Source organism: Euprymna scolopes, chromosome 36 (assembly GCF_053919585.1).
Source record: "Euprymna scolopes isolate OS-2025 chromosome 36, ASM5391958v1, whole genome shotgun sequence".
Classification (NCBI taxonomy): domain Eukaryota; kingdom Metazoa; phylum Mollusca; class Cephalopoda; order Sepiida; family Sepiolidae; genus Euprymna; species Euprymna scolopes.
In genome coordinates this window covers 85,709,995-85,728,124 of record NC_136517.1, presented here as the reverse complement: position 1 = coordinate 85,728,124, position 18,130 = coordinate 85,709,995, and the positions used below count along the sequence as shown (strand labels likewise).

Here is an 18,130-nt window from a genome sequence, read left to right as displayed (position 1 = left end):
CACCGCAAAGTTCAAATCTTTTGAACTTGGGCCCCTTGGAAGCTGAAATTTTTTACCTAAACCGATTAAAAAGCTTGCCCTATCTCTGAATACAATTTCTGTAAAATTTTAAATGTTTAGACCAGAAATTGGCTGAGTAATTTGATAGAGACCGCAAAGGTTAACTTTTTTAAAACTTTGACCCCTTAACATTTATTTTTTGGGGGCTCAAATCAAATTAAAAAGTTTGATCCATGTCAAAGTAACCTACACTTAACATTTCAAGTGTTTAGACCCAAAATTGACAGAGGAGTTTGGTAGAGTTTTCAAAGGTCAAATCGTTGAACCTTGCCCCCTTGACAGCCAAATTTTTGGCTGAAAACCGATTAAAATTTTTTTCCAAATCTCAATAGTCCTTATGTCAAATCTCGAGTCTGTAGACTGAAAATTGACAGAGTTATTTGGTAGGGAAATGTACACAGATACACACACACATTTTCACTTTATATATATATATATATATATTAGCATTTCAGCCCGGCGTTGCCAGGGTGTTTGGATGTGTATGTTGAGCAAATAAAAAATAAAAAATGTGGTAGTACGAAGGCAGGCTCGAACCCGTACTGCAAATGGGGGAAAAGAACGGGAAAAAAGCCTAACGTCTTTGCTGTTACGACCACTACCAAACTGGAAGAGATTTATGTTTAAATTAAGGCTAGACAATCGAAAGGAGAGGATAACTTAAAAAAAAAAATATTGCCGAAAAAAGGTCGAACTTCAAAACGATACTGATTTTGTAAAAATCCGTCGCCTCTTGTCAAAAGTCTTAGGCAGACATGCAAACATACATAAATACATACATACATACATACATACATACATAAATTTATACATTGGTAACGACAAATTTTCGACCCAAACCGATTAAAAATCTTGCCCTATCTCTGATTACCTTTATGTAAAATTTTAAATGTTTAGACCAGAAATTGTCTGAGTAATTTGGTAGAGACCGCAGAGATCAATTTTTTTTTTAAACTTTGACCCCAAATAATGACCCTTATCATTTATTGTTTTGGGCTCAAATTAAGTTATTAAGTTAGATCCATGTCCAAGGAACCTATATCTAAAATTTCAAGTGTTTAGACCCAAAATTGTCGGAGGAGTTTGGTAGAGTTCTCAAAGGTCAAATCGTTGAACTTTGACCCCTTAACAGCTAAATGTCTAGCCGAAAACCGATCTCAAAGATTTTTCAAAATCTCAGTACCCTGTATATCAAAATTCGAGTCTGTAGACTTAAAATTGATGGAGTTATTGCATAGGGAAATGTACACACACACACACACACGTTCACTTTTATAGATATAATAGCGTTGCCCGGGTATTTGAAGGTGTACGTTGAGCAAAAAAAAAAAAAATAAAAAGCGGTCAATTTTTTTTAACTTTGACCCCTATTATAACCCCTTAAAATTTACTGTTTGGGGCTCAAATCAAGTTATTAAGTTAGATCCATGTCCAAGGAACCTATATCTAAACTTTCAAGTGTTTAGACCCAAAATTGTCGGAGTAGTTTGGTAGAGTTCTCAAAGGTCAAATCGTTGAACTTTTACCCCTTAATTTCCCAAATCTCAGTACCCTGTATATCAAATTTCGAGTCTGTAGACTAAAAATTGACAGAGTTATTGTGTAGGGAAATGTACACAGACAGACAGACACACAGACACACAGATACACAGACACGTTCACTTCTGGTAGTTAAACGCCCCCAAACTTCGGGAAAACCTGAGGTCGACTGAATGCTCTGTTTTGTGGCAGTCATTTGCACAGACTGAGATTAGCAGTGGTTACAAAAAGTGCGGTCGGTCCTACATGGTTCATTTTATTTTATATTATTTGATTATGTGTGATTATATATCATTTTATTTTATATTATTTGATTATGTGTGATTATATATCATTTTATTTTATATTATTTGATTATGTGTGATTATATATCATTTTATTTTATATTATTTGATTATGTGTGATTATATATCATTTTATTTTATATTATTTGATTATGTGTGATTATATATCATTTTATTTTATATTATTTGATTATGTGTGATTATATATCATTTTATTTTATATTATTTGATTATGTGTGATTATATATCATTTTATTTTATATTATTTGATTATGTGTGATTATATATCATTTTATTTTATATTATTTGATTATGTGTGATTATATATCATTTTATTTTATATTATTTGATTATGTGTGATTATATATCATTTTATTTTATATTATTTGATTATGTGTGATTATATATCATTTTATTTTATATTATTTGATTATGTGTGATTATATATCATTTTATTTTATATTATTTGATTATGTGTGATTATATATCATTTTATTTTATATTATTTGATTATGTGTGATTATATATCATTTTATTTTATATTATTTGATTATGTGTGATTATATATCATTTTATTTTATATTATTTGATTATGTGTGATTATATATCATTTTATTTTATATTATTTGATTATGTGTGATTATATATCATTTTATTTTATATTATTTGATTATGTGTGATTATATATCATTTTATTTTATATTATTTGATTATGTGTGATTATATATCATTTTATTTTATATTATTTGATTATGTGTGATTATATATCATTTTATTTTATATTATTTGATTATGTGTGATTATATATCATTTTATTTTATATTATTTGATTATGTGTGATTATATATCATTTTATTTTATATTATTTGATTATGTGTGATTATATATCATTTTATTTTATATTATTTGATTATGTGTGATTATATATCATTTTATTTTATATTATTTGATTATGTGTGATTATATATCATTTTATTTTATATTATTTGATTATGTGTGATTATATATCATTTTATTTTATATTATTTGATTATGTGTGATTATATATCATTATATATAATGGAAAATTCAAGTTAAGTTAAGAGGGGCGAACGTTTTTGAAGGTTCTTGAAATGTTGTGAAGATATTCATGGAACATAGATTTGTTTTTCTTTTTGATTTTATGTTTGTTTTGTTTTTTTCATAAAGTCTACTCACCTGATTTCATGACTCTTCTGGGTGGTTTTCTCCAATCAACCACTGCAATTAGAATTACAGTAAAAGAATTAGACATTAGACATTGGAACATGCAATTTACAACAGTGAATTAATAAATAAATAAATAAATAAATGATCATGATGATGATGATGGTCGTCGAAGTCGTGTTAAGAACGGATGGGGTGAAAAACGTGTGGCCATTAAACGTGACATTTGTCACTATCAAACATTATCAAACATTATCAAACATTATCAAACATTTGTGATTTTAACAAAAAATTGGACTGAAATATTGCTAAAGGTAAAACATATCAGAAAGTATGCCTTAGTGTGTATGTGTATGTGTGTGTATGTGTGCGTATGTGTGTATGTGTACACGTATATGTGTGTGTATGTATGTGTGTATGGGTGTGTGTGCGTGTATGTGTGTGTATGTGTGTATGTATGCGTGTATGTGTATGTATGTGTATATATGCATATGTGTGTGTATGTATGTGCATGTATGTGTGTATGTGTATGTATGTGTGTGTATATATGTGTGTGTTTATGTTTGTGTGTGATGTATGTGTGTATGTGTGTGTATGTATGTGTGTGTATGTATGTGTGTCTATGTATGTATGTGTGTATGTATGTATGTGTGTATGTATGTGTGTATGTATGTGTGCATGTGTGTGTATGTATGTATGTATGTGTGTATGTATGTGTGTGCATGTGTGTATGTATGTGTGTGTATGTATGTATGTGTGTATGTGTGTGTATGTATGTGTGTGTATGTATGTGCGTATGTATGTGTGTGTATGCATATATGTATGTATGTGTGTGCATGTATGTGTGTGTATGTATGTGTATATATGTATGTGTGTATACATGTATGTGTGTATGTATGTGTATGTATGTATGTGTGTATGTGTGTATGTGTGTGTGTGTATGTATAGATGTTTGTGTGTTTGTGTGCGTGTGTGAATGTAATCAAAATAAATAACTTTTTTCGTGCATTTTTAACAATAAAGTGTTTGTATCTGTCTGTCTGAAACTAAGACTATACTATTTCTTCTATTTATAATAGAGATTTTGGAAATTTCACACGAAGGTACTTGATGTGTCTGGGGGTGTTCTTATGTAGTTGTATATCGGAATGCGTCTGAGAAGTATAAAAAAATCAATAATCGAAAAAATCCGATAAAAAATGGACATCCGATTTTAGCTAAAGTTAACACTTTTATACAACCTAACATCACAAGTGCATTTGAAAATTTTTATCACCGCACAAGCAGAAAGGCGATGGCCTATAAAATCAACTGTAGATTATCTTATAAAACAGGGGCGCTTTCGAAATGAATGTGTTTTTTTAGAACATAATTGAACCATGATACTTGACTTTTGTACGTTTCACTTTAATTCAAGTGATTGTGTAAAAATGATTCCATAAAATCAACAGTTGGTTCTTTGATAAGACAGGGGCGCGTTCGAAATGAATGTTTATGTTTAGAGCACAATTGAACCATGATACTTGTCTTTTTCATTTTAAACTTTAATCGAAGCCATTATTTACACATAATTTTATAAAACCAACAGTAAAATTTCTATTATGCAATGTAGACTAAAATGTATTGTGGACTAAGTCACTGAAAGGAGGCATGTGAAGCTCCCTCCTGGTAAACTGTAGAGCGTCGCTAACTGGAGCTAACAATCAATTGATTTGATAAAAAAATGGGCAATTTAACCGATTTCGGTCACAATAAAAACATAAGAGTGGAACTTAGGTGTGTCAGAAATTTCGTGAAAAATAGTGAATAATTCCACCTCGTCTTTCCAAGCTTATAACTACTCGAAAAATGTAATTCAAGCCCTAATTTTTTTTTCAATTAAAGGGGCAAGGACCAAGGTTTCATTAAAAAACAAAACAAAAAAACAAACAACGTGTTTAAAAAAAAAAGGTTTTAAACTTCGGACTTTACAGGTAAATTTCTAAAAAACACTACTTTTTTTGTTTTAAATTTGAATATATTATTTATTGACCTTTTCTCTTCAATTTGTGATATACAACACTTTGGTGAGTAAATTAATTATTTACTTTTTAATATACATTTCAAAATGAGAGGCGTGAATTATTCGACCCCCTGTCTTTCCAAGCTTATAACTACTCGAAAAATGTAATTCAAGCCCTAATTGTTTTTTCAATTAAAGGAGCAAGGACCAAGGTTTCATTAAAAAAAAAAAAAAAACAAAGAAAAAACAAACAACGTGGTTTAAAAAAAGGTTTTAAACTTCGAACTTTACAGGTAAATTTCTAAAAAGAACACTACTTTTTTTGTTTTAAATTTGAATGTATTATTTATTGACCTTTTCTCTTCAATTTGTGATATATAAAACTTTGGTGAGTAAATTAATTATTTACTTTTTAATAGACACTTGAAAATGGGGGGGGGCGTGAATTAAAAAAAACGTTTGTCTAAAATATTATATTCGGTGTATTGGAAAGAGCATAAAATTTCCCATTGACCCTGAAAATATCGTAAAAATAGAATCAATAGAAAAAATTTTGATAGATTTTTAAAGTTTAAAAATTGAAAAATATTGGTTCGTAAAATTCATTACTGTTTTTTAAAAAATAAAAAAAAATATTTCTATTACGTTTAAAACAACTTTAATAGTTTATTTTGGAAGTATAATCCATAAAGAAAATAAACAACCCACTTTTAAAAGAGAAATTACGAGTTTTTTTTTATATTTTATTCGCAGTTTCGTTATAGGGGTGTCAAAAATTCCTACAAAAATTCTGATACACCTAGTGGAACATTTATTGATGCTCATTCAATCCCGAACAATGTCAGATCTCCCTGCTAATATAATGATATTTCAGACCAGTGCATTATCTTTCCATTATAAATTTGGGTGGGCAATGGTGTAGTATCTGTTCTCTGGTCATAGGATGGTCTTTTTAACTCATCCCTTGCCTTGGATGGAACTCTCTTAACATAAAACCAATTAATTTGCTCGGGGATGTTAAAATACACAAGTGCTTAAATGGACGGGTATTATTGGTGCCGCATTTTCTTGTTTCGCCACAAAAAAAAAAAAAAAAACTCTGAAAAAACAGTGATCAATTCATTTCCATTTCAACATTTTATTTCGTTCTCCGTATTTCCTTATTTATGGCAGAATAGTGGTACAATCGAACAGTACTGTTTTCCTTTGGTTTGGGCGCCCCCCCCCCCGAGTTTTACAATAATCAACAAAACAAAAATAAACACACAACAAATAAATGTTACCAAAGGCAAGATAATGTTATGTAGCTGTCGGGCAACGCCGGTTAGAAAATAATTATTCAGAATCGGGTTTATATATATATATATATATATATATATATATATATATATATATATATATATATATATATATATATATATATATATCCGTCTATCTGAAGAAAACAGTAAAGTTAGCGAACTTTGCAGCTGCAAGGAAAGGTCAGGGTGTCATGATTTGGCATAGATCAAACTCTATGACCGACCTAAACTAGCACCAAAAATTAGGTAGAGGGGGCTGGATCTGACGTGTCAGAAGTTCCGGTTTGGGGAAATTTAGTAAATTTTAGTTGAGTTGGTTCCTAGACACGCAAGCGACAACATGTGTGAATTAGGTGCTCCTCAAAAGGGGGCATCGGTTTGTGCGCATGCCAAGATCTCTGGTCCATTCCAGTCTACTAAGATAATACCTGTGGCGTTGAATAAAATATATATAAAACAACAATCATCATCTTGTGTTCGTTTGGCATGCGTTTGTCTTTGGTTGGCAGAATCAGTTCTCAAGATGATCGATGAAGAGTCCTCCACAGCCAAGCACAGCCAGGTATGTCGTCATGTTTATGTATTCGCGTTATATGCAATTCACACATCTATACACTAAGATGCATTTAACTACCCGGTTACGGCTTGATACATACGGCTGAAACTTAGTTGACAGTGGAGGTTCTATTAGATTGGTTGGTTGGTTGGTTGGTTGGTTGGTTGTTTTGTTTTACGGCATATCAACCCTTTTCAGGTTATTTAATGCGAATCTGGTGATTTTGAAGAACGATTTTTTTAATATAGTATATTTGTTTTTTAAAGTCGTATTCTATTTAACCCATAGTTGGGACCCTAACAGGTACTATCACTCCGGGTCAGAGTGGACCTGGGAGCAATGGCAATTAAAGGGTGGCTCCACACTCCCTAAGGCCTGCAAGCTGGGGCCTCACCATCGGATATAGTTTAAGGTCATATCCAGGACCTCTATTAGATTGGAGACTCTTCTCTGAACCCTATCCAAGAGGGAGAGACTAGTGGTAGATGCACCAGCTCAGATGTGGCAACAATACTCCACACATGAGTGAATGGTGGCCTTGTAGAGGTACAGGATACTCTCAGATTCGAGTCATCTTCTAGCACGATAGAGGGAGCCCACCTTCTTTGCAGCAGCCTTCGCAATGTCCTCAATGATTTTGTTCCAGTTCATATTTTCTGCGAATGTTAAGCCGAGGTGTTTGAAGGTAGAATTCTCAGGTAGGGTGTTATTTTTCATGACTATCGATGGTTGGAAAGGCGTTTTGTAATTTTTAAAGGAGAGCAGCTATTAGTAACATTAAATGCTACCATCCATTTGCGGCCTCATTCCACTATAGTCTGGAGGTCATTTTCTAGCGATTCTGGCATTGTCTTAGGTCTATGTACATCCGATTTTCACTCAGGCATGTTATAGAGCGTTGTATCATCAACAAATATATCCATCACGGATGCAATATTATCAGGGAGTTCGTTTATGAATATCAGGAATAATACTGGTCCAAGGATCGACCTCTGAGGCAATCCCGCATTAATGTTATGCTGCGTGGATGTATGTTAATCAAGGGCAACTTGGATGATCCTTTTGTCTAAGAAACATCTAATTATATTTAGTAGATGCCCAGTTATTCTGTACGATTAAATTTTCATTCATGTCAGACGTTGTCAAAGGTTTTGGATATATCAAGGCTACAGCCCTGGCTTTGTCTGCATGGTATATGTGTTCAGAGATGACGTTAAAATATCTGCAGTAGAACGACATTGCCTAAATCCATACTGTTTGTCAGAAAAAAAGATTAGCTTTTGCTTGATTGATTAATGTCTTAAAGATTTTAACGAAAAGGAAGAGAAACAGACGGATAGGGTGACGGTTGAGTGGGTCAGTCCTTTCACCAGAATTCTTGTACACTAGTACCACAGACCCCATCATTCAGCTATTTGGGAAGAAAGATTCAGTAAGGCATTTGTTGTAGTGTTAGAAAAGTATGGGGGCTAGCTCAGCTGAGCATTTCTTAATTTTGTTTAATTTTCGATTCTTGAGCTATTATCAAGAGTTCTCGTGCAATACTTATGGCAGCCGTGATTGTTTTTCTTTCTAACTGAACAGCCTGGATACACGGTTTATTACTGTTGGTTGGTGTTTGAACATAAAATAGTATTTTTTAATTCCTTACATCGAGTGACTTCATGCCTTGTCCGGGGCAATTTCCATAATGAATAAATAAATAATTGTTAGCTAAATATTTTCTTGAAATGAAATGAAGTTTTCGCCGTTTAATTAAATTATTTATTGTTATAATTTTGACCGTTTCTACATAAATATTCTCCTCCCTCTTGTCATAAAAAATAATTATCAGTTAATCACTCTTTAAATAAAGCAATCATGGATACAAGGCTCCTATTCTTTATACCAAAAGCGGCAGCATAAAGAGTGGATATACATTTTCTACCTCTTGAGAATGGGAGTTGCTCCCGAAAATGTTTGAGGAATATACCATTTACAGTTAAATAATTATAATTAGGTAAATAAATATTTATTGAAAACTATTGAATTATTATATTTTTATGTATTTATTTATTTATTTATTTATTTACAACGACTGAATAATTCCTGCATTGACAAGCCTTTAAACACAACTTTTATCTGGTAAACAATGCTTCAAGAGAACCCCGTCGTACTTCTCTCTCTCTCTCTCTCTCTCTCTCACACACACACACACACACACACACACACACACACACACACACATATCAAGAAATGGTAATTAATAAAAACTGAAGAAAGTGTTCAATTCTGTCGTAGAGCAAATATGCGTTTTATTTTTTATTACCGTATCTTTCTGTTACATTATTGTTTCAGCTACCCGGCCGTTTTTTTTTTTTGGTCGTCTGTAGCTTCCTCAGACTTTTACAGAAAAAAAACGTTCTGTAAAAGTCTGAGGAAGCTACAGACGGCCAAAAAACAGCCGGGTAACTGAAACAATAATGTAACAGAAAGATACGGTAATAAAAAATAAAACGTATATATATATATATATATATATATATATATATATATATATATATATATATATATATATATATATATATATATATATATATGTGTGTGTGTGTGTGTGTGTGTGTGTGTGTGTGTGTGTGTGTGTGTGTGTGTGTGTGTTCAGGAGACAAATGCCGAGATAAGCAGAGCACATACAGCACCTAGAAGATGGGTTCCCTCTGCTGTGCTAGACAATTACACACACCTGAGAATATCTTGCATCTCTACAAAGCTACCATTTGCCCGTGTGTAGAGTATTGTTGCCACATCTGGGCGAGTGTAACTACCACTAGGCTCTCTTTCTTAGACATGGTCCAAAAAAAGAGTATAAAAGGTAAATAGGCCCGGCATTAGCAAAGTTCCAACCTCTGACCTATTTACATTTCTGTGTGTGTCTTGCAAATATTTTCATGAAATGTGCGTGGCACTTGCTCCCCCACCCTGACGTACATACTCCCGACTAATCCAACAAGCAACAAAATCCAACCCCTTCACTATTGAGGTCGCAAGTAGCAGAAAAGTCTTCCACTCTAATAGTTTCTTCCTTCGGACTGCTAGACTTTGGAATCCCCTCTCCTGTCTCCTGCTTTTCTGACTGCACTAACATGCAGGAGTTTAAATGTAACAAGAACAGATATCTCGCTGCTCAACTTCCCACATAGGCATGACCCCAAATAGTAGTCCCCTATATCCAAGTGGCAATATGCCTTGTTTCGGTTGAATATAAGTAAAAAATAAAAAAAATAATAAAAAAAATAGATCTTCGCCGATTGGATGACCCCCATATTAAAAAAAAAAAAAAAAAAAAAAAAAAAAAAAAAAAACGAGGAGGGGTGATAATATACATATTCTCACCTGGAGCTTTATCGATTTGCCGCGTGCAGGTGTAAACGCATCCGTTGAAACAACAGCGTTTATGCCGTTTGCGCTTGCAGTCAAGGTCCGTCTTGCATTGGCGCTGGTTGCAGGCTTTCTTCGAGCGGGTTTTCAGAACTGGTGGGCAGGTCTCTTGCGGCCGCGATAGAGAATTTTCACTTGCCGTAGAGTCAGCTTGGTAGTCATAGTCGATCTACAATGACGGAAATAAAACGCAATAAACAAAAAAAAAAAAAAACGAAGAAAATGGTGCCATTTTTAAAAGAAAACAAAAAAGAAAATCGGTTTTACTTTTTAGTGCCATGTTTCCAGTAGGCACTCCCAAACAGTGGCGATTCGTGCCTGAGATTAATGGGGATGCTGCTTCAAAAATTTTACGTATTGTTTTAATATTGTGTAAAAGAAATTCAAATATATAAATAAATATTTAATCAAATGATAAACAAACATTCAAATAAATATTCAAATATATAACAAAGACAAATAATCAATCAGAAATGGACAATACGCAAAAACTGGGTTTGTATTACTGTACACATAAATTCGAAAAATAAATTCAAATAAATGTTATCAAAGGCAAGATAAGTTACTTTCCTACCAAATTGGATATATTTTTTGTGTTTTTATTCAATGTAACATGTTTATTCAGCTCGAAAAACATGTAGTGTTTACTGATGTATTGGAAAATTCAAAATGGCGCCCGACTCTCTTTTTAACATGGTAAGTTTGGGAAAAGGTGTTATAAATAATAAACTAGACAAAATACTATTTTAAAAAACACCAAATATATGTTAACTTAAGTCATGGTAACATGTATTGAGCGAATTTCTAACAGTATTACAAACCCCAAAATCTTTATTAAAAATGTTTTTTAAATTGTGTACACTTTATAGAATAATAACAATAATATATACATTTATTCCTTTTAAACTTTTCAGATTAAATAAAAGTTTTCTTTTTTCCTTTTTTTTTTTTTTTGGCAAACAAACGAAAAACATTTTTAATCACATTTTATTTATAATTTTTTAGTAACTTATTTTTTTATAAAAACAAAAAAGAAAACCCTTGACATATACTTGCCTCCCTACGAGGGTTAATTTAGGAGTTTACTATTTGAAAATAGCGTTTTATTTAATAAGAGGTTTATTTGCAAAATTTATTTTCAAAAATGTATTTATAACAAAACGTATTTGCAAATAAAATACAAAATAAAAAGTTTTTATATAGTGAGCAAACAAACAAAAAGATACAAAATTTTATTTAGAAATCTTTTAACAACTTGCATTTTATATAGAAAGAACAAACAAACTTGGCTATTCACTGACCTTCCCATGCCGGTAAAGATCGACATAAAGTGGAGATTTATTATAAGAAAAAAGGATGTCATATATAAGCATTATAAAACATCGAATTTTAATGTAGCTTTCTCCCCAAAGAAAACAAAAAATTAAAATTGTCTCAGTCCAGAAGGATTTCTGATTACTCTTTTTTTAATGCGTATTATCTGCTCCATCTACTAACAAATTCAATGTAAAGTTTAAAAATGCATAATTATAAAATATAATAATATATAATAATAATATATATATATATATATATATATATATATATATATATATATATATATATATATATATATATATATATATATATATTTTACTTACAAACGCATTTTAATTTAAAAAAAAAAAAACCTTGTGTAAAAAACACATTTTTCAAAATGTAAAACTTCTAACATTGTCCTCGTTGGAGGCAAATAAATGCTAATTTTTTTTAATATCTAAAACATACACGTTAAAAACATTTCTAACTAACATGTATTTTCAACATAAAATGTTTGTTCGCTTGTTTGCTTCTAGGAAAAAATGTAAACATTTTTTTTTTTTTGTAAAGTTTAGTTGTTGCAAAATAAATAACATTTAAAACTACTTAAAACAAACAAAAAAAAAGGCAGGAAGATGGAAAAGTAACTTTATTTTTATGGTAAGATTTATTTATTGTAGATTTGATTTTTACCCTTAGTCGCGTGTTAGCTTATGGCCTGCGTTTTTATGAAAAATGATTAGGCGTGGGAAGGACGCCATAGAGGCCACAACCAAGAATAGATGAAATGAATAACGTTGGAAGTGTGTAGATTCTGACTCCATATAATTAAAGACAGACGAATGTTGAAGGTTGAGAACCGACTTTATTTACAACCAACAATTTGTATTAGGAGAGGCAAAGAGTTCGTAGGATGGAATGTGATTTAACAAAGGAGATGAATGTTCGTAAAATGTTTGTAGGTATGTATGAATTGACAAGGAATGAATGTTCGTAAACTGTTTGTAGGTATGTATGAATTGACAAGGAATGAATGTTCGTAAAATGTAACTTATCTTTTGGACAATGGAGAGGGTTAGGCTAGGCCGGTCATCCTGCTGTCGGTGATGCGTGTCCTGGCTTGTAACTGGAAAGCGAGTGACTTCTTTACTCAGCGCTAGCAACCCGGCGTCTTCGTCTTCTTTCTCTTCCTCTCTTCTTTGGTTTGTGTGAATTAGGCATTGTTTAGAATTGAAGGCGTTTGGCCCATAGCATGAGAACGTAGTCGGCTTCAGTTCACTGGTGCCTTATTTCTTTTTCTTCTTCATCTCTTTAGGTCGGGTGGGAGAATCCGTCCATACGCTCACTGGCGCAGCGGGGCGAGTTCTCTTCTCCCCATCTCTTTAGGTCGGGTGGGAGAATTATTATTATTATTATTATTATTATTATTATTAATAATAATAATAATAATAATAATAATAATAATAATAATAATAATAATAATAATAAAATTCTAAATAAGTCTCCTTTTTATTCTTTTTTTTTTTCAATAACAAAATGTTATCGGCGCACACTCTAATCAAAACACCAAATTTCACGAGCGTCTGAGACGCGGAGCTGCGACAAGCGACAGTTCCTAGCGGCCTTTATCGGCTGTGTCAAGCGCACATGCGCACAAGAGAGTTTCGTTAAGAAAATGTAACTGTGAATTTCACAGCTTCAAGCAAGTTTTATTTGTATTTTTATATGAATTTGGAGATACCGAGATTAAAATTAATGATTTTATAATATACACATAGAAAAAGATAAATAATAATAATAATAATAATAATAATAATAATAATAATAATAATAATAATAATAATAATAATAATAGACGAATTGTTTTTAATTTTATTATTAATGTTGTGTAGAAATAACTTGGGGGTGCTGCAGTCCCACAGCTCCATGCACGAGCCGCCACTGCTCCCAAACTAGGAAAAAATATGGCTACTTGCTTTCTCGCTTCTCCTCACCACTTGAAATGGTTTCGTGTGGAGGCTAGAAAATATATATACTTTTCTATCTTTTGTGTAACGGGGTGGAAATATATATATTTATATACAAATTGTACAAAAGAAACATCTCACAAGACAAAATGAATGAAAAAGCCGTATTCTAAACATTTAATTAAATTAATTTCATAGCTATTCATATATAGGTGTTACATCTGCGGCTGGGGTTTCAGAGCTCTGATCGGGCTCACATCGTACCTTCGACACGGACGCTAACCGACCTCCGCGATGCACGCCAGTGGAACTCTGTTTTGTTTGCCTGCTCCTCCTCCCCAAACTGACCTACCCCGTCACGACTCCATTCCTCTCCGAGGTAGTATGGGTGAGATGTAGTAGGTGATAAATTCAGCCACGTTTGTCTGCTTAATTATTCAATTTCATTTTACTAATGAAGCGTAACATGCTTAGTAAATTGGTTGGGTAACCCACATAAGAGAGAGAAAACTAAGCAACGGTGATGAGAAAGAATAGCACTAGGATTCTGGTGATAGAAATACATCAATGGATAATTATGTATATATATATATATATATATATATATATATATATATATATATATATATATATATATATATATATATATATTGTGACGTCAGAGCAAAACGAACATTCAATCTCTCTACCTCTCTATCTATCTATCTATCTATCTATATATCTATCTATCTATATGGCGTTAAGACTTACTTTCTATATATATATATCTATATATATATATATATATATATATATATATATATATATATATATATATATCTTCTTAAAATCTAATGAGCCAGACAACCCCCTCTCTCTGTAAATGATGTGGCGTGGCAGACACTTGGCTGAGGGAAGTGGGGCAGAGGTTGGGTGTGAATATCGCCGTAACGAGCGGAAATACGTCGGCATGGCAACCAGACAGCGAACATTTGTGGCGGGAAAATTGGACCACGAGGGATTTGAAAATAAGAAATAAACAGTTGGCGAAAAGAAGCGAGACAGCCCGGTGTACAAATATTATCTCCGAGAATCGGACCTCATCGAAAATTGAGATTTGAATCAATTGAATTGCGGATTATTAGTCAAATACAATCGTATTGTCGATTGAACTCAACATTTAATCTGGTTGAGATTTGAATTAATTAAATTGCGGATTATCATTCAAATACAATCGTATTCTCGATTGAACTTATATATTCTTCTTTGGAACTAAGATTCGAGGAAGAGATAGACTTTCGCCATCTCAACTTTTTTCTTGGATATTGTGTTTGCGAACTTATGATCCGTGAGCTAAGTTTGGCCTACCTCATGCCAATATCTTTTCTTATCCACAAACTTTTATACATATTGCACTGTAATTGCATGTCGCATACATCTGGCAAACATCCCCAAAAATACGTCTATCTCACTCATTCTTTTTATCGGAGCTTTTTCTTCTTCTTTTTTTTTGTGTATAAAAGTCTTCCTTGAATTTTAAACTTTGATTGAGTGTTTGTTTCGTCATTTATTGCTCTGTTGTTCCATTCCCCTTAATGATATGTTTCGCTGGTTAATCCGACATCCGACGATTAACCGAAGATAATTATGAGATATTGGATATAAAATAAAATAAATTTTTGTGTCTCGATCTGATTGCCAATCAATTCGGTCATCCATTAACCAATCGTGACAATATATATATATATATATATATATATATATATATATATATATATATATATATATATATATATATATATATTTGTTAAATCACACACACATATATATATATATTTGTTAAATCACACATATATATATATATATATATATATATATATATATATATATTTGTTAAATCACACACATATATATATATATATTTGTTAAATCACACATATATATATATATTTGTTAAATCACATATATATATGTGTGTGTGTGTGTGTGTGTGTGTGTGTGTGATTTAACAATATATATATATATATATATATATATATATATATATATATATATATATATATATATAGTTTTTATTTCGATTCAAGCTAATGCACCTAAGTCGTATGGATATATTTTTTTTATCTTTGAAATCGCAACTTTATAATATATAAAAATCGGTAGAACATTAACTCTATAACAATACATACGAAATCTGCAAGAATTAAAATATCATATTTACGCGTACTTTATGACCGGGATTTGCCGGGCGTCCTTGCTAACTTAGATGAATACTTTTGCAGTTTTAACAAAAAAGGCTACAATAATATCAGAAGGTCTTCATTTACACTCAACATCTATAGAATGCCACATTAATATATTACATATGAATGAGTTCCCTGTGGGATTTTCACAGGTCAACATAATAATTGACAAACGTTTATCCCCGACCCCCAAATCCAAAGAGATCCTGTAAGGATCTGGTCCCTGTTGATTGTGATGTGCTGCTAGTTCTATGCAGTTCTCACAGGCTTTGCTTTCTCTCTTTGAAAAGGGGTTAGTTTATTGCTAATTGCCTGAAGCGTCCTTACCGGGAACGTCGACGGGGCTTTATTGCTAATTGCCTGAAGCGTCCTTACCGGGAACGTCGACGGGGCTTTATTGCTAATTGCCTGAAGCGTCCTTACCAGGAACATCGACAGGGCTTTATTGCTAATTGCCTGAAGCGTCCTTACCGGGAACGTCGACGGGGCTTTATTGCTAATTGCCTGAAGCGTCTTTACTGGGAACGTTGACGGGGTTTTATTGCTAATTGCCTGAAGCGTCCTTACCGGGAACATCGACGGGGTTTTATTTCTAATTGCCTGAAGCGTCCTTACCAAGAACGTCGACGGGGCTTTATAGCTAATTGCCTGAAGCATCTTTACCAGGAACATCGACAGGGCTTTATTGCTAATTCCTGAAGCTTCTTTACCGGGAACATCGACGGGGCTTTATTGCTAATTGCCTGAAGCGTCCTTACCAGGAACGTTGACGGGGCTTTATTGCTAATTGCCTGAAGCGTCCTTACCGGGAACGTCGACGGGGTTTTATTGCTAATTGCCTGAAGCGTCCTTACCGGGAACATCGACGGGGCTTTATTGCTAATTGCCTGAAGCGTCCTTACCAGGAACGTTGACGGGGCTTTATTGCTAATTGCCTGAAGCGTCCTTACCAGGAACGTCGACGGGGATTTATTGCTAATTGCCTGAAGCGTCCTTACCGGGAACGTCGACGGGGTTTTATTGCTAATTGCCTGAAGCGTCCTTACCGGGAACGTCGACGGGGCTTTATTGCTAATTGCCTTATGCGTCCTTACCGGGAACGTCGAGGGGGCTTTATTGCTAATTGCCTGAAGCGTCCTTACCGGGAACGTCGACGGGGCTTTATTGCTAATTGCCTGAAGCGTCCTTACCGGGAACATCGACGGGGCTTTATTGCTAATTGCCTGAAGCGTCCTTACCGGGAACGTCGACGGGGCTTTATTGCTAATTGCCTGAAGCGTCCTTACCGGGAACGTCGACGGGGCTTTATTGCTAATTCCTGAAGCGTCCTTACCAGGAACGTCGACGGGGCTTTATTGCTGATTGCCTGAAGCGTCCTTACCAGGAACGTCGACGGGGCTTTATTGCTAATTGCCTGAAGCGTCCTTACCGGGAACGTCGACGGGGCTTTATTTCTAATTGCCTGAAGCGTCCTTACCGGGAACATCGACGGGGCTTTATTGCTAATTGCCTCAAGCGTCCTTACCGGGAACGTCGACGGGGCTTTATTGCTAATTGCCTGAAGCGTCCTTACCGGGAACGTCGACGGGGCTTTATTGCTAATTGCTTGAAGCGTCCTTACCAGGAACGTCGACGGGGCTTTATTGCTAATTGCCTGAAGCGTCTTTACCGGGAACATCGACAGGGCTTTATTGCTAATTCCTGAAGCGTCCTTACCGGGAACATCGACGGGGCTTTATTGCTAATTGCCTGAAGCATCCTTACCAGGAACGTCGACGGGGCTTTATTGCTAATTGCCTGAAGCGTCCTTACCGGGAACGTCGACAGGGCTTTATTGCTAATTGCCTGAAGCGTCTTTACTGGGAACATCGACGGGGTTTTATTGCTAATTGCCTGAAGCTTCCTTACCGGGAACGTCGACGGGGCTTTATTGCTAATTGCCTTATGCGTCCTTACCGGGAACGTCGACGGGGCTTTATTGCTAATTGCCTTATGCGTCCTTACCGGGAACGTCGACGGGGCTTTATTGCTAATTGCCTGAAGCGTCCTTACTGGGAACGTCGACGGGGTTTTATTGCTAATTGCCTGAAGCGTCCTTACCAGGAACGTCGACGGGGCTTTATTGCTAATTGCCTGAAGCGTCCTTACCGGGAACGTCGACGGGACTGTTCAGGCACTTTTTCAGGTTACAGTGCCCCTCCTTGAAGGGAGTGGGGTGCTGACTTCTCAATCTCACCTTCTGACTTTGGTATCTAAGTTCTTGCAGTGAGAGAGAACTAAATACCCACCCTCAGAACA

At 33.9% G+C, this 18,130-nt stretch overlaps 1 protein-coding gene across 1 annotated transcript in view; it reads right to left on the bottom strand.

Annotated features, from left to right (window-relative positions):
- The window catches only part of LOC145260653 (WAP four-disulfide core domain protein 1-like), a 115,061-nt gene that overhangs the window by 38,790 nt on the left and 58,141 nt on the right, over positions 1-18,130 (bottom strand). The window contains exons 2-3 of the mRNA XM_080118990.1: positions 10,300-10,513; positions 3,081-3,122 (exon numbers count right to left, since the gene is read on the bottom strand). Of these exons, the coding sequence (XP_079975116.1) occupies positions 3,081-3,122; positions 10,300-10,513 (256 nt within the window). The remainder of the gene's footprint in view (positions 1-3,080; positions 3,123-10,299; positions 10,514-18,130) is intronic.